Raw genomic sequence first — 25,929 nt, 5'->3', positions numbered from 1 at the left:
GCTTTGCCAAAAACACAAAGAGTGTATTTTTTTTCTGTCTTCTTTTGTCTTCTCCATTTGTCAAGAGGTGAGAGGGAGGAGCAGAGGACTGCTGGGAAGGTGAATAAATCCATTTTAAAAACTTATCTCAGGCTTCAGGCCTCTATTTCAAGAGGTGAGAGAGAGAGCAGCACTCTCTTTTTAAAAGAGCAGCAGAGGGAGAGGCCACAACGAGGAGCAGAGGACTACTGGGTATATATTTGGGCAGCAGCTGAATCCCGAGAGACTACACTTGTTTCAAGTGTAACTACAAGAGACGCTACAAGGCGTTTCAATTAATATTTCTTGTGTATTGTGTGACAAATTAAGAGTTTACTATTAGTTGGTTAGTCGAATAAGACCAGAGAGAAATACTAGAAATTATTTAACTCAAATTTGTATAAATTAATTAAATAAGTAGAGATGGCTGGACAGGTGATGTGCTGTAGCAGTATGATGTGGGAGCTGGCTGATCCCATTGTAAACAGCAGTGACCACATCTGCAGGAAGTGTTGGTTGCTGGAAGAGCTCTGGATCAGAATCGATGATCTGGAATCTGAGCTTCAAACACTGTGGTACATCCACCGGCAGGGGGAGAGTTACCTGGATGCTTTGTTTCAGGAGGCAGTCACACCCAGTAGATTTAGTAATTCTAGCTCAGTTTATGATCAGGGACAACAGAGTGTGACTGCAAGTGAAGCAGGTAGGGGGATTCTGAGTTCAGGAGTGGAGGAGCCTCAGCTTGTCCAACATATATAAGATTTTTGGTCCCTGTATGGATGAGGAAAAGGGCTGTGGACAGGATGAGCCAGCTGACCATGGCACCATGGTGCAGAAGGCCATTCATGAGGGGGGAGCAAAAAAAAAGTTGTTATAGGGGATTCTATAATTAGGGGGACAGATAGTATCCTTTCCCTGGATCAGGAGTCCCGCATGGTGTGTTGCCTGCCCGGTGCCAGGGTGCAGGACATCTCCAATTGGGTTGAAAGGATATTGGAGCAGGAAGGGGTGGATCCAGTTGTTGTGGTCCATGTTGGCACTAACAACATAGGCAAGGCTAGGAAGGAGGACCTGTTTGGGAATTATCAAGTCCACTAGGAAGGAAATTGAAGAACATGTCCTCAAGGTTCATAATCTCTGGATTACTGTCCCAGTCACATGCTAATTGGCATATGGATAAGAAAATTAGAGAAGTAAACACGTGGCTAAGAGATTGGTGTGGGAAAGAGGGATTCCATTTCATGGGACATTGGCATCAGTTTTGGAACTGGAGGGATCTGTACTGATGGGACAGTCTCCAGCTGAACCCGATCTGGAACTAGTGTTCTGGCGAAAAGAATAAATAGGGTGGTCAGCAGGACTTTAAAATGTGAGTCGGGGGAAGGGAAAGTGAAAGCAAAAGGGAGTATGGAATCAAGTATAAAGATAAGCAAAAGGTTAGCATGTGTGCAGGGTTTAATTTCAAGGCAGGCTAGGAATGAAGCAAAAAGGAATGATAATTAGGACATTATACTAGCGATGTTGGAAATTGTGAGGATAAGAAAATTAGCATTAACACGCTTTACCTAAATGCTTGTACTATTCGTAACAAAGCAGATGAATTAACGATACAAATCATCGTGAATGATTATGATGTGGTAGGCATCACAGAGATGTGGATGCAAGGTGTTTAGGACTGGCAGTTAAATATTCAAGGATTTACAACTTATCAAAAAGACAGGGACAAGGGCAGAGGGGGTGAGCTTACCTTGTTAGTTAAGAATGAGATTAAATCTATGGCACTGAATGACATATTGTCAGAGGATATGGAGTCTGTGTGGGTGGAGTTGAGGAACCACAAAGGCAGAAAAACCATTATGTGAGTTATGCACAGACCTCCCAGCAGTGGTCAGGATCAAGGATGCAAGATGTACGAGGAAATAGATCAGGCATGTCAGAAAAGCAAGGTCACGGTGATCATAGAGGACTTCAATATGCAGATTCACTGGGTGAATAATGTTGCTGGTGGATCCAAAGAAAGGGAATTCATGGAAAGCTCACAGGATGGCTTTTTGAAACAGTGTGTGATGGAGCCCACAAGGAATCAGGCTATTCTGGACTTAGTTCAATGTAATGAGCCAGACTTTATAAAAGATCTTAAAGTAAGGGAACACTTAGGAGGCAGCATTCATTTTATGGTAGAGTTCAGTCTGCAGTTTGAAAAAGAGAAGGCAAAATTGGATATAATTGTGTTACAGTTAAATAAAGGTAACTACAGGGCTTTGAGAGAGGAACTGACGAAAATCGACTGGAAGCAAAGCCTAGGGGGGAAGACAGTAGAGCAACAATGGCAGGAGTTTCTGGATGTAATTAAGGACACAGTAGAGATTCATCCCAAAGAAAAGAAAGATTATCCAGGGAGGGGTTAGACAGCCATGGCTGACAAAGGAAGTCAGGAAATGCATCAAAGAAAAAGAGAGAGCCTATGAAGTGGCCAAGAGCAGTGTGAAATCAGAAGATTGGAAAGACTACAAAAACAAACAGAGGATAACAAAGAAAGAAATAAGGAAGGAGAGAATCAAATATGAAGGTAAGCTAGCTAGTAATATTAGAAATGGTAGTAAAAGTTTCTTTCAATGCGTAAGAAAGAAACGAGAGGCAAAAGTAGAAATTGGGCCGTTCCAAATTGATGCTGGAAGGCTAGTTATGGGAGATAATAGCTGATAATAGCAAAGTACTTGATAAGTATTTTGTGTCAGTCCTCATAGTGGAAGCCATGAGTAATATCCCAACAATTAAGGAGAGTCAGGGGCAGAGTTGAGTATGGTAGCCATTACAAAAGAAAAAGTGCTAGAAAAGCTAAAAGGTCTAAAAATTGATAAATCTCCTGACCCGGATGGGCTACACCCGAGAGTTCAGAGATAGGTGGCTGAGGAAATAGCGGAGGCGCTGACTGTGATCTTTCAAAAATCACTGGAGTCAGGGAAAGACCCAGATGTTTGGAAAATCGCTGTTGTAACCCCCTTGTTCAAGAAGGGATCAAGACAAAAGATGGATAGGCCGATTAGCCTCAGATGTAGGTAAAATTCTAGAATCCATCGTCAAGGATGAAATTTCTAAATTCTTGGAAGTGCAGGGTCAGATTAGAACAAGTCAGCATGGATTTAGTAAGGGGAGGTCATGCCTGACAAACCTGTTAGAATTCTTTGAAGAGGCCACCAGTAGGTTAGACCAGGAAGACCCAGTGGATGTCATCTATCTAGACTTTAGAATACTGTGTCCAATTTTGGGTCACAACCCTCAGGAAGGACATAATGGCACTGGAGCGTGTCCAACAGAGATTTACACAGATGATCCCTGGAATGGTAGGCCTAGCATGTGATGAACGGCTGAGGATCCTGGGATTGTATTCACTAGAGTTTAGAAGGTTGAGGGGAGATCTAATAGAAACTTACAAGATAATGCATGGCTTAGAAAGGGTGGACGCCGGGAAGTTGTTTCCATTAGGTGGGGAGACTAGGACCCGTGGGCATAGCCTTAAAATTAGAGGGGGTCTATTTAGAATGGAAATGAAGAGACATTTCTCCAGCCAGAGAGTAGTGGGCCTGTGGAATTCATTGCCATGGAACACAACGGAAGCCGAGACGTTAGGTGTCTTCAAGGCAGAGATCAATAAATTCTTGATCTCACAAGGAATTAAAAGCTACGGGGAGAGTGTGAGTAAGTGGCATTTGAAACACCCATCAGCCATGATTAAATGGCAGAGTGGACTTGATGAGCCGATTAGCCTTGCTTCAACTCCTATGTCTTATGGTCTTATGGTCTTTTCTCTGAAGATTTCACGATGACATCTTGATCCTCACCACATTTTCTTGGCAGTGAATCTCATTGCTGCCACCATGTTTTATTGTGTGGTTTTATGTCCACACCCATGTGTTTGTGCTCAAGACGTACTGGGTGAGGAAATGGTAAGGTGAAGAACAGTTTTAAGACTTCAGTTTCCTGAGCATTATTACATACTAAAGATAAATACTACAATACGTGATATTCAGAGGTATACCAGGCTCTGATCTTTTACATTATTGAAAGACGGTTCTGTAAATTCTATTGCCTGAAGCTGGTTGATCTGCTACTCATGCTTCTCTTCAAGCATTTCTAAAATTCAAATGGCTAGATTTTGTTTCTGGCTAGTCCTCCCTGTGTCTCTTTTGTTTTTTTTTAACTTCATGCACATTGTGCTATTTATGCCCGGTGAGGAACAGCTCCATCATATCATTGTAAGGTTGCTCTATTATCCTAATAACCTTACACAATAGTGTCCTAGGTCCAACCTTCTTCAGCATAGCGTGACGGAGTCATACAGTTGCACAGCACAGTAACAGACCCTTTGGTCCAACTCATCCATGCCAACCAGATATCATAGAGTCATAGAGATATATAGCACGGAAACAGACTTCTCGGTCCAACTCGTCCATGCCGACCAGATATCACAACGTAATCTAGTCCCACTTGCTAGCGTCTGGCCCATATCCCTCCAAACCCATCCTATTCATATACCCATCCAGATGCCTTCCCACGTACAAAGCCATGTTGACTAGCCCTAATCAGTCCTTGCCTTTCCAAATACATGTAAATCCTGTCCTCAGGATTCCCTCCAACAACTTGCACACCACCAATGTCAGGCTCACTGGTCGATAGTTCTCTGGCTTGTCCTTACTACTTTTCTTAAATAGTGGAACCACGTTAGCCAGCCTCCAGTCATCCGGCACCTCACCTGTGACTATCGATGATACAAACATCTCAGCAAGAAGCTCAGCAATCACTTCCCTCACTTCCCACAGAGTTCTAGGGACCACCTCCGATCCATTATGTGTTTCAAGACATCCAGCACTTCCTTCTCTATAGTATGGGCATTTTCCAAGATGTCACCATCTATTTCCCTACATTCTGTATCTTCCATGTCCTTCTCCACAGCAAACACTGATGCAAAATACTCGTTTGGTATCTCCCTCATCTCCTGCAGCTGCACACAAAGGCCTCTTTGCTAATCTTTGAGGGACCCTATTCTCTCCCTAGTTACCCTTTTGTCTTTAATGTATTTGTAAAAACCCTTTGGATTCTCCTTAACCCTATCTGCCAAAGCTATCTCATGTCCCCTTTTTGCCCTCTTGATTTCCTTCTTAAGTAAATTAATTTAGTCCCATTCACTAGCACTTGGTCCATATCCTGCTAATCCCTTCCTATTAAATGTACACATCCAGATGCCTTTCAAATGTTGCACCTATACTCCACCATTTCTTCTGGAAGCTCATTCTGTACACACACACATCACCCTCTGCATGAAAAAAATACCCTTTAGGTCCCTTTCAAATCTTTCCCCTCTCACCTTAAATCTATGCCCTCTAGTTTTGGACTCCTCTACTCTGGGAAAAAGAGCTTGACTATTCACCCTATCCATGCCCCTCATGATTTTATAATGTCACCCCTCAACCTCTAATGCTCCAGGGAAAATAGCCCCAGCCTATTCAGCCTCTCCCTGTAGCTTAAACCCTTCAAACCTGGCAACATCCTTGGAAATCTTTTCTGAACCCTTTCAAGTTTACTAACATCTTTCCGACTGCAAGAAGACCAGAATTTAATGCGGCTTCATTGATGATCTTCTTTCCATCATAAGATCAGAATGGGAATATTCACTGGTGATTGTGGAATGTTCAGACCCATTCATGATGCCTTAACTATTGAAACAATCTATATCCATATGCAGCAAGACATGGGCAGCATCCAGTATTGGGCTGATATGTGGTATGAATGTTACTTGCCACCTAAGTGCCAGGCAATTATCAAATCCAATAAAAAAGAATCAAACTATCTTCCCTGGACATGTAACAGAATTAAAATTGCTACATCTTCCTCTATCAACATTCTGGGGGTCAGGAACAGAAGTAGACTAGCCTATTTAAGTACTGTGGCTACAAGAGTAGGTCAGAGGCTCAGAATTCTTTCTTTTTTTCTCCTTTATTCATTCACAGGATGATGGTGTTGCTGGTCACAAAGCATTTATTGCCCATTCTTCATTGCACAGAGGGCAGTTCAGGGTCAACCACATTGCTGTGTGTCTGGAGTCACATGTAGACTAGACACATTTCCTTCCCGAAAAGGACATTAGTGAACCAGATGGGTTTTTCCTGACAATCAGCAATGGATTCATGGTCATCATTAGACTCTTAATTCCAGCTTTTCTTCATCTCAACTCTCCTGCTCCTCGGGTTCGCCTGGCCTGCTGTGCTTTTTCAGCGCCATACTTTTTGACTCTGACCTCCAACATCTGCAGTTCTCACTTTCTCCCATCATGTTACGACAGTACTAGACATTAATTAGGCCACTTCTGGAATACAGTGTTCAATTCTGATCTCCCTGCTATAGCAAAGAAATTGTTCATTTGAAAGGGTTCAGAAAAGATTTACAAGGGTGTTGATGGGGTTGGACAGATTGAGTTATAAGGAGAGACTGATTAGCTGGGGCTATTTTCCCTGGAGCATCGGAGGCTGATGGGTGACTTTATAGCGGTTTACAAAATCATGAGGGGCATGGAAATGGTGAAAAGCTAAGGTCTTTTTGCAGGGTAGGGGATTCCAAGACTAGAGGGCACAATTTAAGGTAAAAGAGGAAAGATTTAAAAGGGACCTAATGGGCAACTCTTTCATGCAGAGGGTGATGCATGGTGGAATGAGTTGTCAGAGTATGAAGTGGAGGCTGGTACGATTGTAACATTTAAAAAGCATCTGGATGGGGTACTTGAAGAGGAAAGGTTTAAAGAGACATGGGCCAAATGCTGGCAAATGGGACTAGACTGATTGATATCTAGACGGCATGGATGAGTTGGACTGAAAGGTCTGTTTCCATGCTGTACAACTCTGTGATCTGCCATGGTGGGATTTGAACCCGAGTCCCTAAAACATTATCTGGGTCACTGAATTAATAGACCAGCAATAATACCACTTGGCCATTGTCTTTCACTGATCGTTTTGTGGCACAAAGCTGACCACTTGTCTCCCCAGGGCCTGTCCATCATCTAGAAGGCAGAAATCGAGAATGTAACGTTGTCTTGTGCCTGGATAGTGAAGCTCCAACAATACTCAAGAAGGTGAACATCACATAGGACAAAGATGATTGACATCTTAACCATTAACCTTAACATTCATTCTTTCCACCATCATTGCATTTTGTGGAAGCAATGTGTACAATTCACAAGCTGCAATGCAGAACTCCTTTGGTAGCTACATCCTCCAGCAGGAGAGAGGAATAGATACATGGGAACATCACCAGCTTTAAGCTCCTCTCTAAACCATGCATTATCCTAATTTGGAAATATACCACTATTCCTTCACTGTTGCTCGACCAAGATCCTTCCTCTCAGCACCATGAGTTTACCTATCCCAATATCTAACAAATAAATTAAAATAAAGAACTACAGTCCTCTCAAGCAGCAGAATCATGAATTGTCTCATGCAATGATGGGTATCTAGATGAGAACTACCGCCAGGCCAAGTAATGATCGATTGAAAAACACATACCAAAATCACATTCTCAATGACATAGGATTGAGACGTAAATGCTGGTCCAGCCAGCGACACTCATGTCCTGTGAAAGAACATCAAAGAAACACATCCCATCTTACAAAAGACACAGTGGTTCCTAATTTCTTCAAATTTGGGTCATCACAAGCATCAGCTTCTTCACATTTGGGTCATCCCCAGCATCAGCTGCTTGGCTAGGTAGCAGTTTTCATCTACATCTCCATTATTGCATGTCACAATTCATTATTCCACTGTTTGAGAGGATTGTAATTCTTTATTTTAACTCATTCATGGGATGTGGGTGTTGCAGACTGGGCCAGCATTTATTGTCTATATCTAGCTGCCCTCAAGAAGGTGGTGGTGAGTTACCTTCTTGAAGGGCTGTAAATCTATTCGGTATATGTAGACGCACAGTGCTGTGATGGAGGGAATTCCAGGACTTTAACCCAGTTACACTGAAGGAATGGCAATGTATTTCCAAATCAGAATGGTGACTGACTTGGAGGTAAACTTTCAACTAATGGTGTTCCCATTTATCCATATGTCTGCTGCCCTTCTCCTAGTTGGAAGTGGTTGTGTTTTAGGAAAGTGCTGGCTAAGGAGGTTTGGTAAATTTCTGCAGTCCACCTTGTAAATGGCATTCACTGCTGCTACTGAATGTCAGAGGTGATGGGAGTGAATGTTTGTACATGTAGTGCCAATCAAATGGGCTGTTTCGTCTTGGATGGTGTCAAACCTCTTGAATGTTGTTGGATCTACATTCCTTCAGGTAAGTGGGGAGTATGCTATCTCACTTATGCCTTGTGGACAGATGGATAGGCTTTGGGGAGTCGGGAGATGAGTCATTCACTGCAGGACTTCACGTGCTTTAATAGTCATTATACTTATATGGTTAGTCCCAGTTCAGTTTTTGGTCAATAGTAACCCACAGGATGGTTATAGTGGAAGATTCAGAGGTGGTAATGCCATTAAATGCCACTGAATGTCAGGGGACAGTGTTAGATTCCCTCTTGTTGAATTTGTTCATTGCTTGGCACTTGTGTGGTGCAACAGTTACTTGCTACTTGTCAGCTCAAACTTGAATACTGTCAAGGTCTTACTGCATTTCAACACGGACCACTTCAGAATCTAAGGAGTTGCAAATGGTGCTTAACATTTCACAATCAGCAGCAAACAGCCACACCCCTGAGTGAATGGTAGAGGGAAAGTCATTGATAAAGCAGCTGAGTATAGTTATTGAGTCATAGAGATGTACAACACAGAAACAGACCCTTCAGTTCAACACGTTCATGCCAATCATATAGCCTAAATTAATCTAATCCTATTTCCATCAGTTGGCACAAATCCCTCTAAACCCGTCCTATTCATAAACCACCCAGAGAAAAGATCTTGTCTAATTACCCTATCCATGCCCCTCATGATTTTACATATCTTGGTAAGGTCACCTCTTAGCCTTCAACACTCCAGAGAAAACAGCTCCAGTCTCTCCCTATAACTCAAGCCCTCCTCGTAAATCTTTTCTGAATCCTTTCAAGTTTCACAACATCTTTTTTGTAGCAGGGAGGCCAAATTGCGCACAGTATACCAAAAGTGGTCTAACTAATGTCCTGTACAACCGCAATATGACCTCCAACTCCTATACTCCTGAACAAAGAGATCTTGGAGTGCAGGTTCATAGCTCCTTGAAAGTGGAGTTGCAGGTAGATAGACAGTGAAGAAGGTGTTTGGTATGCTTTCCTTTATTGGTCAGAGTATTGAATACAGGAGTTGGGAGGTCATGTTGCAGCTGTATAGGACATTGGTTAGGCCACTTTTGGAATAGTGTGTGCAGTTCTGGTCTCCTTCCTATTGGAAAGATGTTGTGAAATGTGAAAGGGTTCAGAAAAGATTTACAAGGATGTTGCCAGGGTTGGAGGATTTGAGCCATAGGGAGAGGTTGAATAGGCTAAGTCTGGAATGCACTGTCTCAGCGGGTGGTTGAGGTAAGTAACTTTGTAACATTTACAAATTACTTGGATGAACATATGTGTTATTACATCCAAGGCTATGGGCCAAGAGCAGTAAAGTGGGACTAGTGTAGTTAGTAGTTCATTTTTGGGAGCACAGACTCGAAGGGTTTCTTCTATACTCTATCATTCCATGATATCCAGTGCTCCAAAACATTTCCTGATTATAATGTGGAGCAAATTGATTTGGCCGAAGACTGGCATCTGTTTTGCTGGGGAAATCTGGAAGAATGTTCACAACTGGAGTGTCAGGACTGCAGAGCTTAAATCTGATCCATGAGTGTGGAATTGCTTAGCTCTGTCTATCACCTGCTTCTAATGCTGTGGCACAGAATATTTAGCTCTGCATAGTGCTGTTCCTAGCATGTTCTCCCCACATGCTTCATTGAACCAAAGTCGATCTCTCGGCTTAATGGTTATAGGAGAATGAGGAATATGTCAGGCCAAGAGGTTGCAGATTGTGTTGAAGTACAGTTCTGCTGCTGATGGTCCCTGCTCCCAGTCTTGAGTTGCTGGATCTGTTTGAAGTCTATTCCATTTCACGAAGTGATAGTGACACAAAACACAATATATAGTATTCCCAACGTGCAGGTGGGAATTGTCTCCGTGAGGACTGTGCAGTGGAGAACTGCTACTGAGAACATTAAGGACAGATGCATCCACAGCAAGCAAACTGGTTATGCAAAACACAAAAGGATGAAACAATGCAGCACAGGACAGCAGACTACACCTCTATTGCTAGATTCTTTCAGGTGAAAGGAATTGTTAATTTCACCTAGCTGCCACTGAGGGAATGACTGAACAGCTATGGAGAATCCTCAAGAGGAAGGGATATAATTCCTTAAAGGTCCAACTGGTCTGTGACTACAAAAATATTTTCATACAAGTACCTGCATGATATCCAGACCAGTGCCATTCTCAGGCAAATTCTCACATTCAAAGGTGCTGCAAATTATTGTGGAACATGAGGGATTCCATGGATGGCTTTTAAATGGATGAAGGATATCCCTTGGAGAAATGGCTACTGATCCTGATCAAAGACTCTGCAACAGAGACAGATGGCCTTCAGCTGTTGCTACCTCATCACCAGAACCAACAAATAAGGAGGCCATTGAACATCTGGAGATGTGGTTCAAAATCTTGACTGCTCAGGAGGGGCCTTGAGTACATTCCATCAAGTTTCACTTGCATTGTAGTTAACTACTGTGCTCCCCTTAATATGCTCTCAAAAGAAATGTGGATCTTATAGAGGCAGAGAAGGAGAATGAGGTTGAAGAGCCAATGGAAAACAGTACATCATTTCCATGGCTTTCCACATGATCAGATAAAGGTCAAAGCACAGGAGCAGAGAAACTTGGGCAGTTCTAATTCAGAACATTTCTCTGATGCACCTAGAAAATCCTGAGATGATACGCACCTCCTGTAAACTGGATAACCATCATGCACACAACACAGAAGTCTTCCATTGCTTCATACAGCAAACGAGGCACAAGTCACTACTGGTCGTGAAGTTACACAAAGCATAACCTTTGCACATTCCTCTATGCCTTACTTCTTTGACTGGGGTGAAAGGAGTGCATTGGAGGGGTGGTACCTCTTACGAGGAGGCCGAACATATTACTTTGAGTGGCTCATTCTGAGAGAAGAATGTTTAGGCTGTTCTAGTGCAGCAATCCAATTTTAAAAAATGCAGAATCTTTCAAAAGCAATTGCCTCTTAGAGGCAGAGAGAAGATGCAGGAAGAAGAAATATTGAGTCAGCATCTTATCCAAACTCAATTAGCTGTAGTATTTTGACCTGCTGCAACTGAACCTTCCAGAAACAATTGGTCCTAATACTCACATGTGTACCATTTGAGTTTGGCCAAATACCTCAGATGATGAACACAGTCATCCTCACCTCTTACATTAATTTCAAAGACTGAAAACTCATAGGCCTCTCTTCAAACAAGACCACAAATGCCATATTGAGTTCTCATAATTTGGCACAACTTTTCTCACACATAAGAACAAGCTAAGTGACAACATAAAATTGATAACACGGTGGTCTTTACTCAAAACGATACCAATATGTACTCCTCCTGTGGCTGGGATAAAGGAGGAGCAATTGGTTTACTTGTGCAGCAGAGTGTGTCCATGGCAGTTATAGTTGCTTTAGAGGAGCCAATAGGTGCGATTTCACTGTTTGCTCCAAGTGAAACAATGCAGGACCTTGCTGTAGAGATGTTTCCAATTCAGAGGAGTCAAAGCATTGGATGCTGATGATGGTGAACCTCCTCATCATCATTACTAAATCCTTTAGCATTTGACAGAGGAGTTGAGTGTCTAAGGGAAGCTGCAGCACAACCAGCATCCAAGCATCTTTGCATAATTACAGCACTGAATGGTTAATGCCACCAAACATCTCATGCAGTGTGTAAACGTTCTGTTCCCGTATACATTTAATTGCACTACATGAGATTAATTGTTCTCTCAATGGATTAGCTCATGTACTCAAAAGTCTGTGATGATTCTATGTCCATTACTCAACAACATCTCAGAGAATTCCAACATGAGGGCTCATATCTCCCACTCCCGGCCCAGAAATACCCACTTTCTAAGGGTGATTCTCGGCTGTATATCACTGCTGAAAAGAGTATGATTGTGTTTGTAACTCATCTTCTGATAGTTACCTGTACCTCCCCTACATTTTCTTGCATATTTTTATTGCTCATCTTGTGTCACTCATTCTAAGAATTAAAGTATTTCATACAAAGTGCTCAGAGACTTCTATGATGGAGGGGATGCAGGTGGGAAGAGAGGCAGAGAGAGAGAGAGAGAGAGATAGAGGGAGACTTGATTTGATTTATTATCGTCACATGTCCCAAGATACAGTGAAAAGTGTTGTTTTGCATTCTATTTATGCAGCATTAAAAACCTTTCCTCTGAGCCAAATGGCAATGTAGAGGTAACTAGCAGTTTGGAGATAAGCCATTATGCTGCTAACTTCAAAAAGCTCACGGCATCTATAGATCTATTCAATCTTATGCCAATTCTATGGAAAATAAAGAAAAAATAGTAGGGTAAATTCGAGGAATATGTATAGAACATTAAATTAAACAGCAGTTGGCACATATTTAATCAGGGAAATTTCAAACTAAGGGATCTTTTTGAGGGATAGCTACCAAAATGGACCATATTTAGTCCTAAATTATTGTGAAGCTAGATGTACAAAGGCACCTAAGAGTTCCAAACAAAAGGATATAAACTAATCTCAAAGGGTGTAAGGATTTAGGATCAAATTTGGAAATAGATAAAGGTACTAGCTGAAGATATTAAAAAAGACTCTGCTTAAAGTGGCAGCAGTGGGGTAGGAAGTAGCACTGCAGGGATATTCTAAGTTGTCCACTATCAGTATCTGAATTTGTCAAACAATTGCAATTAAAATTTAATGCCAATAAATATAAAGAAAGGAAGTTTTCATTAAGTGACATGAATTTTGCTGCTCTATATTTTCTTGTTTTTGTACTGTATTGTTATTACTACCAGCAAAAACAGTTAAACTCATTACTGTAGCTACATGATGCCACCATTGAAATCAATGACTTTCACTGATTCCTCACATATAAACCAAATATCACAACACCATTAATTTATCTGAAAGAACAATTTTTTAAAATTGACTTATTGTGCATTAACTGAACAGAGTTCAACTTTTGAATGAGTTCAACATTCAAATGATTTTGAGCCCCTGAAGATCTAGTTCCAATTAGAGCACAAATAACAATGATCTCTGAGCCAAAGTTAAGAACGATGTTTCAGCAAAATACCTGAAGCTCAAGCTACACAATTGTTTATTTTTACTCACAGAGACACATGCATAAAAGTCCAAAGAGTCCACTTTACCATCTGCCGTACACTTATTAGCCCTTTTGAAAGTTCAAACTAAACTTAGTTTGGAAAAAAATTAATTTAATGAGTGTCCAGTATAAGCATGTGATTTATTTTAAAATGAGATTTCAGGAGAGACTGTAACTCAGATAAAACACATAATTATTCAATGAAAATAAAAATAAATTGATGTAATATTCAATAGGAATGTTCTAACTCACATACAGCACTTTTCAATTAAAACTGTAATTTTTAAATGCAATTGGTATGAATTATATAGTACAGCTTCATAATTAATTTCCTCAAATATTTTAAGATTAAATACTAAATTTTACTTGCGGAAGTTATTTTGTACATTGGTTTCAGAAAATTAAAATATCTTAAATGAGTTTCAATTAAAGATTAAAATGTTTACAGTGATATATTGTAATAACAAGCAAATGACCCGAATATTGACACAATTCTCAATGCAAGACATTTACGAACAACACATAAAATATACATATCAATCACATGGAAAGGGTGGCATTTCAATAATGAATCAACTCCATTCCACTTCTCTAGTAAACATTTCGGTCTGGCGTTTGCAGAAAAAGTAATGCCCACTACCCACCATTATTAAAGAGCCAAATCAGACTGTTTTGATAACCACACATACATACAGGGTAGTTAAATGTAGAAAGCAGGAAGATACTACTGTGTTACCCTGGTCTTCCAGAAATTGTACTACACCTCAATGGAACACCTGGAGTGAGCTAATATTGCTGTATCATGAGTTATAGTGGCAGAAGAAAAGTCTCAAAGTAACAAGGAGTTATATAACTATAGCATTTTAATGATCTATAGTGGAATGCAAATGCCGCTAGACTATTTCAAATGGGTGGAATTATTACAGTTCAACTGAGGAGTACCATTAGTTTTCCCCATTGTTATCTTCTATTATGGTCAAGGCTGTAGATCAATATATTTGCATAAAATCAGCAAAACGGTCTGAGCATTTCAACACAGTGTGTGTAATACAAGATGAGGTCCATACTAACAACAAATATGACCTTGGGATTATATGCATACCAAGTGTAGCAAAGGAATATGGCACTGCTTTGCAAACAATTTTCTGATGTAACCCCATTTTAAAATTACCACCGCTTTCTCAAGTGCAATTAATGATAGGCAACAAAGGCTAACTTTGCCTTGCCAGCGATGCCCATATCCCATAAATGAATATACAGTATAAAAAGGTTCATGAAACTTAGCAGGATGTGAGATGTTGCAAAAAATCAAAATTGCAATAATGCAGCAGAGTAACAAGTGGTATATTGTAATTAAAATTTGACAATTATAGATTGACACACATTACATAAATACGAAAATCTATGTTTGCAAAGGACTTTAAACATTGTTAATAGGAAACAAGAAGTTGAAGTATTTTGTCTTGCACTGCTCAGAACTAGGACACAAGAAACAGACTTGAGAAAAGAGACACCATTTTATACGAAGAGAGTGCCAATATGTTGGACCATAAAGGTGCAGTAAGAAAGGTCAACTGTAAATCTTAATTCCTACACCAGTACAGGTAAACTCTTATTGTTGACAAATCATATAAAACACCATTAACTATGCTTCCCAGATAAGTTTTCCGCTAATTACCCTCAATTGTCATATAACCATTTAAGTTTCAAAATTTCTTCATTTTCCAATATCAGTTTTAAAACTGCAATATTGATCTTGGTCATTTTTCATTCACATATTTTGTCGAATGTATTCTATCCCATTGTGACTTATAATTACTATGTATTCAATGCATATTACTGCTGAGTTCCTTTTATGGAAATCCTTCCAAACATTTTGCTAAGAAAAATGCCTTATCTACCACCTCAGTTAGAGGCAAAAAAAACTGCAGATGCAGGAATCCAAAGCAGACAAGCAGATCTCTAAAGTCCCAGCCATCACCCATTTCAATTCCCCTTCCCATTCCCTCTCTGCCATTACCATCCTCGGCCTCTTCCATTGCCACAGTGAATCAGACTGCCTGGGCAGCCTACAGCCTGGAGGACTCAACATTGAGTTCTCCAATTTCAAATAACCTTCCCACACATCCCCTGATTCCCTTTCCAGCCCATTCTCCTCCCTTTCATTCCACTTACTGACCCTTCCTTCCAGCCACCAAATGGATTCATTCCTCCATCTTCCAACTAGGCCGTACCCTCTATTTGTGTTCGCCTATCACTACCTCATCACACTGCCCCTCTCCCTACCCAAAACCCTCATCTTTATCTGCAGCTCCCTTCACCCCCAACCCCAGTCCTGAAGAAGGGTTATACCTGAAATGTTGACTTTTCCACCTCCTTAATGCTGCCTGGCTTGCTATGTTCTTCCAGCCTCCTGCATATCTACCACCTCAACAAGAGTAAGACTTCCTGCTGCTAAGTTAATTCTGATCTTTTTTAGCTTCACAAGCTCAAAAGCAACATTTACCTTCCTCTCCCAAAGGGAAATTTATAATATTTTCACTAATCCAAACTTAATAGACATCTGATAGGAAGTATCACTAAAAACAATAGATTTCATGTTCCTGACATCTCCCATTGATGGAAATCGGAAAACAAAATGCACTATTTTTAGTTTTATCAATGTTTTGTTTTCCCAAACAATACCTCCAACCTTGGGGATTTTCATAGTTTTCCTCATTTTTAAGACCTCAAACTGACATTTGCCTTTTTTGAAAGCTGAATTCACCTGTTCAATTCGATTTTACAATTTTTCCATTTATGTTTTGGAAACCAGATTTTTTCTGAGGCTCTATTTCTAATAGATGCAATGCAATCTAACATTTTCCAAATAAGGTTGTTGATACACGATGAAATCACTCTGCCTGATTTTAAATCTAATGCACTTAACAGCCCAAGAAGACTGACTTCCAATTTTGAATTTGCTTTAAGTCCATTTATGGCAATCTTGTCAAATTCAATGCTGCCTCCCCACAAAATACATATACATGCATCATAAAATGCCTGAAAGCTATTCCTCTTGTCTTGAGTAAAACATGAGGGTCTGCTTTCAACTGGAGATAGTCCAGTTTTAATAAGGTGGACCTTCACTGAGAAGCACCAAACATTAGAGGCACCTTTTAGGCCATATATTTATTTAATTTCCAGGGGGTTCCCACAGTGGGTGGTGCCTCTTTTGGAGGTCAAATAAGTACTTCTGCTTTGAGATGATTCACCTGAAAAAATGCAGCTTTAAAATCCATTATGTATATTACTAAGTTTTGTTGCTAATATTGCCAAGAAAATGTTCAAAACTGCTTTTCTTGTCATGGAATCTTCCCATGGTCTCCAGTTTATCTTCGAAACCTTGTGCTACTGTCATTGCTTTAAGCTTTATGAGTTCCTTCAGAAGATATCTTTTCCATGCCAATCCACCTAAGAGATAGAGGTGGCTGTCCCTTATTTGGCACCTCTATGTACACCATAAATTCACTCCAGCTTGTCCTTCTTGCAGATGGCCTCTTTTGTTAAATTGTGTCATTTGTTTGTAACCTCTATGTCTTCCCAATTATATGAGTGAATAACTCTACAGAGGTCAGTATCCCATCACCAAGTCATACTTTATTTAATGTGGAGAGTCCTTGACCCTGATCCAGTTTCCTCAGAGCCATTCTAACAGTGAACAGCTTATCTGACACTTCTGTTCTTATCTGTCAGCCAAGGCTCCCTGATTGGACCAGATTAACAGCCCCAATCAGGGAACTCATATTCCATGAGGTCCACCTGGCCGATCTTATTACAATCACTACATCCCACCCCATTCAATTCGGAGGACGTAGGCGTTTTTTTGTAGCTTCTCCTGGGATGTTTTAGCACCATGTCAAGTTCCTCCAAATCTGCCTCTGATATGGGCGGTGTGTAACACACAGTAGCTCGCCTCTTGTGCCTGAAGCATCTCGGAAGAAATTTATCCTCCTCTTCAGGTGGCAAAAGGAGTCGAGGCGGCAACATCTATCGAGTTAATCTCAGGTTCCAAGGTATCTTCAATGCTTGTCAGTGAGGGAGAACCCAAGAGTGCTGGAATGCTCAGAAAGACTGTGGAAGAGCTGGACATGTTTTGCTCCCATGCCGTTTGCAAGTTTGCAGCTTCAGAATGTTCACATGCTTGTTCAGGACCATCACACCTATGTGAACTTCATACAACACTGGAGCTTAGACCTTGTAAAATGTCCTTTATTGTCCTCTGAAAAATTGCATGGTTGACAATACCCCAAATGACAGTCCTTGTCCGAGTTCTAGAGTAGGTACAAGGCCTTCAGGAGGCGACCAAGTGGAGGAGGAAAGTTGGAGGCAGGGTAAGTGGTCATCCGAGGGAGGTTGGGAGTTCTTGTCAAAGAAGAAGGCACAGAGACGGAGGTGGCAGGAGAAGAGCTCCACATTGTGGCGGATTGTGAATTCATTGAAGTGGAAGGATACAAAAATGAGCCCTTTCCTGAGGACAGATCATTCGGTCTCAGAGAGTTCAAGGTTGGGGGGTTAGTGAATATGTGGCAGGGCTTGTGGGTGGGGTTTTGGGGAGAGTCCCGGGGTGGTTGGTGGGGGGGGTGGAGGGGAAGGGAAGGGTGATGGTATGTACTGGGTGAGGGTTGGGTGTGGTTGGGGGAGTTGAGGTGAAGAGGAAGAGGTGGAGGGGTAAGGTGCATTGTGGAGTTGGGTGAGTGAGGACGGAAAGCTGGTGTGCTGGCTGGCTGCAGGTCGGCAGTAGGATCCGGGGTATCCCTGCGAAATGTCGTCCAGGACTTCCTTGCAGAGTGGGTGGAGCCAGAGATAGAGGTGGAAGCTGGAGCAGAGTTCAGGCTGGTCCGAGTGCTGTTGTTGGCGGAATCCAGGGCAGCATTGCAGGAGAGGTCCAGAACAGAGTCAGGTGAGTACTCGGGGGTCCCAGTGGTACGGGTGCTGATCCATCTTTGCTGGTAACATCAAACAGTCCAGCTTCAGCACCTACACAGGCTCTGTACCCAAACTCTTTCACCGTCACATCGATGACTGCATCGGTGAAGCGTCCTGCACCCAAGCTGAACTGGAGCAGTTCATCGACTTTGCCCACAAATTCCAACCCACCCTCAAATTCACTTGGTCCATCTCGGACACCTTCTTCTCCTTTCTTGGCCTCACCATTTCCATAGCTGGCAACAATCTCCAGATGAACATCTACAGAGGAACCTCGATTATCCGGCATTCAATTATCCGAATATCAGATTATCTGGCAAGATCGCAAGATCCCAATGCTCGGCTAAACTATGTTATCCGGCATTCAAGTATCCGGCATTTGATTAACTGAGCGAAATACTCCCCACCCGTGTCCTTCGGGTAATTGAGATTCCTCTGTAGTACAAACATACAGACTCCCAGAACTACCTGGACTACACCTCCTTCCACCCAGTATCCTGCTATACCCCGATGAGCATCCCAGATGTCCACCGATTTTGAATAATGTACTTTTCTTCCATCCGTCATACAGACAGCCTTCCACCGCACCACCTGCATTCCCCATTCCACCACTCTAAACCTTCCCAAAATGCAATAAGGAGTCGCGCTTATCCTCACTTACCACCCCACCCGTCTCTGCAGCCAACACATCATCCTCAAACACTTCCACCAACTCCAAATAGACCCCACCACCAAGAACATCTTCTCTACCCTATCCCTCTCAGCCTTCCACAAGGACCGTTCCCTCAGTATTTGATTGCCTGTGTGATTCCTTAATAAGTAGCCAAATTAAAGGTAACTTGTGATGATTTACCCACAACACCAGGAAGATTTAATTTCAGAGATGGGCTAAACAGAACACAAAATTGGACACCCTAGAGAAACACTTCTTGAGGAATAAACTAATTTCTAAACAGGATACTAACTCAAAAGCTGAACAAGTAACATCTGTATACAATTGGCAGAACAGCAGATGATATTATTGCCCAAAAAGGTATAAAAAGAAACAAAGAATAACTGAAAGCCTTGAAAGACTTCAAGCTTAGAACTAATAAAATGCTTGAAAAATTTAAGATTTAACAGGAGAATACAGCATTTAGGAAACAACAAGAACATACAAACATAATACATAGGAGCAGAAGTAAGTCATTCATCCCCTCAAATCTGTCCCTATTCTATCAGATCATGGCTGATCTGCCCTGGACTTCAACTCCTCTAATATTTCAAACATCTATCTACCTCCATTTTAAATACTTTCAATGATCTAGCCTCTGCAATTCTTGAGTAGAGAATTCCAGCCATTTTCTACTTTCTGAGAGAAGAAATTCATTTTCATCTCAGTTCTAAATGACTGTCCTCTCATTCTGTTAACCATGTTCTCAAAATCTAGCCCATCAAGATGCCTCAGAATCTTGTATGTTTCGATAAGAAGACCCCTCATTTTGCTAAAATCTGATGAATTAAGGTCTTACCTGTTCAGGTTTTCTGCATAATTAACCCTCCTCATCTCAGAAATCAGCTCAGTGAATCTCTTTTGACTTCATGAATGATCTTTAGAGACTAAACGAGAAATGTGATTATGGAGACTTGAAATCAAAATTCATGAGATCAATTTCTTTTAGGCATCACTAATAAGACTGACAGATTTATGACAGCCCAAAGACGACCAAGGTCTATAGCAAACCATTCAGAAAGACAGGATTCTTGGCAGTGTGGAGGAATAGCGGGATCTTGGGGTCCACGTACACTGATCCCTCAAACTTGCCACCCAAGTTAACAGGCTTGTTAAGAAGGCGTATGGTGTTTTTGCTTTCATTAACAGGGGTATAGACTTTAAGAGCTGCGAGGTTTTGCTGCTTAGGTCACACTTGGAATATTGTGTCCAGTTCTGGTTGCCTCATTATAGGAAGAATGTATATGCTTTAGAGAGGGTGCAGAGGAGATTTACCAGAATACTGCCTGAATTGGAGAGTTTGTCTAATGAATAGAGGTTAAGTGGTTTTTAACACTGGAGAGAAGAAGAAAGAGAAGTGACTTGATAGAGTTGTACAAGGTAATGAGATGCATATATAAAGTAGATAGCTAGACACTTTTCTCCAGGGCAGAAATGGCTGTCACAAGGGGTCATAATTTTAAGGTGATTGGAGGAAGGTATGGGGGAGATATCAGAGGCAGGTTCCTTACTCAAACAGTGGTGGGTATGTGGAATGCACTGCCAGCATCAGAGACGCTAGAGTCAGAGACAGTAGGGACATTTAAGCGACTTCTGGATAAGCATATGGACAGCAGTAAATTGAAAGGTGTGTAGGTTAGGTTGATTTTAAAATAAGATAAATGCTCGACACAACATCGTGGGCTGAAGGGTCTGTACTGCGCTGTACTGTTCTATGTTCTATGGTACATGAAGTAGACAGCCACAAGTAAAACATACTAATCCTAAGGGTAGACGATCACGCCTAATTCAGAAGATTTTCAGAATTGTGAAGGTGCAGAATCTCAATCACAAGTAGATTTAATTGATAAGCTAAAACAGTGAGTATCCAAAGATGTGCAGGTTAAGTGAATTGACCATGCTAAATTGCGCATAGTGTGCAGGGATGTGTAGGTTAGGTGCATTAGTCAGTGGTAAATGTAGACTAATAGGGTAGAGGAATGGGTTGGGGTGGGTTACTCTTCAGAGGGTCAGTGTGGACTTGTTGGGCCAAATCTGCTGTTTCCACATTGTAGGGATTCTATGAATACTCTGTGGAAATTGCTTCTTATTTTTACCATTAAGTATCGAATTTGTAGGTTTGGGAGAAGAAGCTGATTGGTAAAGATGAGTAATTCTACTTTCCACTCTTTATTCCTCAATTTATAATCAGACACTAAATGTCCCAGCCAATTCTTTGGAGAAAGGAACATCTTCCAGATACAAACAATGCCTAGCTATTAAAATCAAATCAATAGGACAGTTCTTTAAAAATGTATTGAAGCAAGGCACATCCACAGAAAAGCAAAACACTGAAGAACTACATGCATAAAGATATAAGTGAAGTTAAACAAAAATGGCTAGTAGAAGGCAGACAAAGTTTTCTCAGGGAAAATTGGTGTCCCAGACCATTTTGACAATCTGACATTTAAGTCAATGAACATCTCATGAAGCAAGTCTTGGCTGACAAAACATTGTTTACAGCTGACAGTTAAACTAAAAATTCTAAGACACTTTTCACACTAAATGAATGCTAGAAACAACCCTCCAACATAGGAGACACCTAGTAGTAGAAAATGTATTTGTACCTCACAATCAGCACGGTGGCACGGTGGCACAGTGGTTAGCACTGCTGCCTCGCAGCGCCAGAGACCCGGGTTCAATTCCCGCCTCAGACGACTGACTGTGTGGAGTTTGCACGTTCTCCTCGTGTCTGCGTGGGTTTCCTCCGGGTGCTCCGGTTTCCTCCCACAGTCCAAAGATGTGCAGGTCAGGTGAATTGGCTGAGCTAAATCGCCCGTGGTGTTAGGTGTAGGGGTATGGGTGGGTTGCGCTTTGGCGGGTCGGTGTGGACTTGTTGGGCCGAAGGGCCTGTTTCCATACTGTAATCTAATCTAATCTAATCTAATCAGGAATTCACATTTCTGAAAACAAAGGGGAATATTGACCTCAATTTTATTCAAAAGCTAGAATGGACTAAGTAACAAAAAAGACAAGAAACAACTGATACAAGATTTTATAGGGCTCTGTAAGCTCGTGGTAGAACCCAGCGAAAAGCAGAATCCATAATCATTAGTTATGTCAGAAATTCCCCAAGGCTCTGTAGCACCTTACAAACACACAACTACTACCATCTAGAAGGACAAATGTAGCAGATACATGGTAACACCCACCACCCACTTTCAGTAAACAGACTTTAACATTGAAATTTGAGGAGTGAGTTAGATAAGGAGAGGATGGAGGAGCTCTGTTTATTTTGTTACATTATTACATTAGGCAGCATAGTGGCTCTGTGTTTTTAGCACTGCTGCCTTACAACGCGAGGGACTCAGGTTTGATTCCAGCTTCAGGAGACTGTCTGTGTGGAGGTTGTACATTCTCCCCATGTCTGCATGGGTTTTCTCTAGGTGCTTCGGCTTCCTCCCACAATACAAAGATGTGCAGGTTAAGTGAATTGACCATGCTAAATTGCGCATAGTGTGCAGGGATGTGTAGGTTAGGTGCATTAGTCAGTGGTAAATGTAGACTAATAGGGTAGGGGAATGGGTTGGGGTGGGTTACTCTTCAGAGGGTCAGTGTGGACTTGTTGGGCCAAATCTGCTGTTTCCACATTGTAGGGATTCTATGAATACTCTGGAAATTGCTTCTTATTTTTACCATTAAGTATCGAATTTGTAGGTTTGGGAGAAGAAGCTGATTGGTAAAGATGAGTAATTCTACTTTCCACTCTTTATTCCTCAATTTATAATAAATAATTCAAAAGTAAACTTTTGTCATATTGAATTCTCATCCGGTGTCATGGGGGAATTGTGAACCATAGGGGGATTTCCATGTAACCAAAACGGGTACATGTGCAGCAATACTTCACTGGCTGAAAATGCTTGAGCTCACTGTTTCAGAGCTTGTCAACAGCTGGAGTCACTGTGCTGTATTCATGAAGTAAAGGATACATGAACAACGCAGTAAAAGAGATGGGCACAGTGCAGAATTGCAACATTTGGTCAGACAGGGAATGGAAGACCACCAGACTGTCAAAGGAAATCAGAAGATAATGTAGGAGCTCCCTGTGACAGTTTTGCTCACTAATTGCTTGACAATATTGTTTTGTGTGGGCCAAAGGATCAATTACTGTGCTGTACTGTTCTCATTAATTTTCCATACTGCATACTGGTAGAACATAGAACAGTACAGCACAGAACAGGCCCTTCAGCCCACAATGTTGTACCGACCACTAATCCTCATGTATGCACCCTCAAATTTCTGTGACCATATGTATGTCGAGGAGTCTCTTAAATGTCCCCAATGACCCTGCCTCCACAACTGCTGCTGGCAACGCATTCCATGCTTTCACAACTCTCTGTGTAAAGAACCCGCCTCTGACATCTGCTCTATACTTTCCTCCAACCAGCTTAAAACTATGACCCCTCATGTTAGTCATTTCTGCACTGGGAAATAGTCTCTGACTATCGACTCTATCTATGCCTCTCATTACCTTGTATACCTCAATTAGGTCCCCTCTTCTCCTCCTTTTCTCCAATCAAAAAAGTCCGAGCTCAGTCAACCTCTCCTTATAAGATAAGCCCTCCAGTCCAGGCAGCATCCTGGTAAACCTCCTCTGAACCCACTCCAAAGCATCCACATCTTTCTTATAAAAGGGCGACCAGAACTGGATGCCCTATTTCACCTGTGTTATTGTGGCCTTTGTGAGGGGAAGCATTCCTCAGAGGAGTGCAGTTGTACAGGAGGGAGGGAAGAAGAGTGGAAGAGCCATCAGTGATAGTGGGTGCATTAGTCAGGGGAACAGACAAATGTTTCTTTAAATGTGCTCTGAATATGACTCCAGAATGGTATATTGTGTCCATAGTATCAGGGTCGGGAATGTCACGGAGCAACTGCATGCCATTTGTCTGTTGATGATAAGCCTGAGGTCATGCTATTATGGTTTGAATGACTCCAGTAGGAAAAGGGATATGCTCTGCCAGTTAGGATTCAGGTAGGATTCAGGGAGTTAGGTAGAAAACTATCCAGCAGGACCTCAAAGTAGCAATCTTTGGATTACTTCCAGTGCCAAGCACACGTGAGTACAGGAATAGGAGGATAAGATGGAGGAATATATGGCTCGAAGGATAGTGCAGTACACAGGGTTTTATATATAAATATTATGCAATAGTTACAAGGACAGGACTTTAAATGTCCTAATGTAGTCTGGGATTGTGGTGGGTTAAAAGGCAGAAAGGGCAAGCTTACATTGATTGTGCTCAGGAGCATTTTCTTCAGCCATATGTGTCTAGTCTAACAAGAAAATAATTATTTCTAGACCTAGTTCTTGGCAATGAAGAGAGTCAGCATTAGTGGGGGGATCATTGACAGGACGGTGATCATTATATCTCGGTCTATGTTGATGATGGAAAAGAACAATGAATAATCCAGAGCAAGCAAAACTGGGAAAACAGCCTTCAATGGGGCAAGAATGAAACTGGGCTGGATAGGCTGGAGTCGAGAATGACTTAGCACTTTTGACTCTGATCTCCAGCATCTGCAGTCCTCACTTTCTCAATCCTGGATAGACTGGAGGCAAAAGTTAGAAGGCAAAACTGTAGCTGAACTAAGGGTTATCTTTAAAGAGATGTTTTGGGCATAGTTAAAGTATATGTCCTCAAAAAGAAATGTTGGTATAAACAAATCCAGAGTTCCCTAGTAGAAATTATGATTAATAAGAAGTGTACTTATGACAGTGCTCAGAGACAAACACAAGTGAGAACCAAACAGAATACAGAAGGTACAGAAGCAAGATGAAAATGCAAATAAGAGGGATTAATTAAAAAAAAGACTGGGAGCTAATATAATTGTGCAGTTATAAATTTGTCCAATGGCATAAAAATAATAAAGGATTGTAAAAGGAGTAGTAGGGGTGATTAATGACCAAAACAGAATTTACACACATAATTGTGGGGCACAGATGAAGTAATAAATTAATACTTTGCTTCTTTACCAAAGAAAGATGTGCTACAAAGGCCACAATAACACAGGTGAAAATTCAGTCACTAGCAGGATCCAGAATTTACAGGACGGAGGTACTGTATGACCTGTCACTCAGTACCTAAAGACTTGCTACACATTGGGAGTGTATGAGATACAGTCCAGGATACTGAAGGAAGCAAGATTGGAAAATGCAGATGCACTAGCTATAATTTTTAATCTTCCTTAGAATTGGAGGTGGTGCCAGAAGAACAGAGACTGGACAAATATTACAGTCTTTCGAAAAAAAAAGGCTGGTGCAGAGAATAGGCGAAATAACTACGAATTGAAGATGCCATGTATAATTCCATGAAGGACACCACTAAGGACAGACAAACAATATTCAACATGGTGCAAAGAAAAAAAAGTGTCTACCGTTTCAGGGATAATAACCTCTGAAAGAAATACAAGAGACTAAAACTTCTCCACTTCAGAAGGGAACCTCAGATAGTCAGAATGACAATGTAAGACCTTCTACACAAAAAAAACATTCTTTCAATCCTAAGGGAACAGTGTAACCTCTAGATCTCTCAAATTTGTAAAGTCAAAGAACTTTGGGGGCAGATGGGATTGTGATTAACCTAATTATGAAAACAAAGGTATGTAAAGATCACTGTTATTGGACTGTGGACCACAAATGGGAAAAGAGACTGCTTTAAACCAAGAAAACAATGTAAGAAATTTTAAAAACAAGTTCCAGGAACACACTGTGCCTTATGGAGCAGTGAGATGAAGAATTCCAGACTGATCAGAACTGATTATCTGTGTAATTTTGCACAGAAATAGTCTTTTGAT

The 25,929-nt window shown here is 41.3% G+C and overlaps 1 protein-coding gene across 6 annotated transcripts in view; it reads right to left on the bottom strand.

Moving 5' to 3' along the window:
• LOC122549891 (poly(rC)-binding protein 3) overlaps positions 1-25,929 on the bottom strand; it is a 272,566-nt gene that overhangs the window by 213,403 nt on the left and 33,234 nt on the right. For all 6 annotated transcript variants that reach the window (XM_087987180.1, XM_087987178.1, XM_043690073.2 and 3 more), the window contains exon 2: positions 19,898-19,985. In XM_087987180.1, coding sequence (XP_087843306.1) covers positions 19,898-19,932 — 35 coding nt within the window. In that variant the 5' untranslated portion in view covers positions 19,933-19,985. The remainder of the gene's footprint in view (positions 1-19,897; positions 19,986-25,929) is intronic.

Source organism: Chiloscyllium plagiosum, unplaced genomic scaffold, assembly GCF_037043375.1.
Source record: "Chiloscyllium plagiosum isolate Xiang-an unplaced genomic scaffold, Cpla_swu_hap1 HiC_scaffold_5, whole genome shotgun sequence".
NCBI lineage: Eukaryota > Metazoa > Chordata > Chondrichthyes > Orectolobiformes > Hemiscylliidae > Chiloscyllium > Chiloscyllium plagiosum.
Note: the sequence above shows the minus strand (reverse complement) of the source record. Positions and strands in the feature narration are given on the sequence as shown.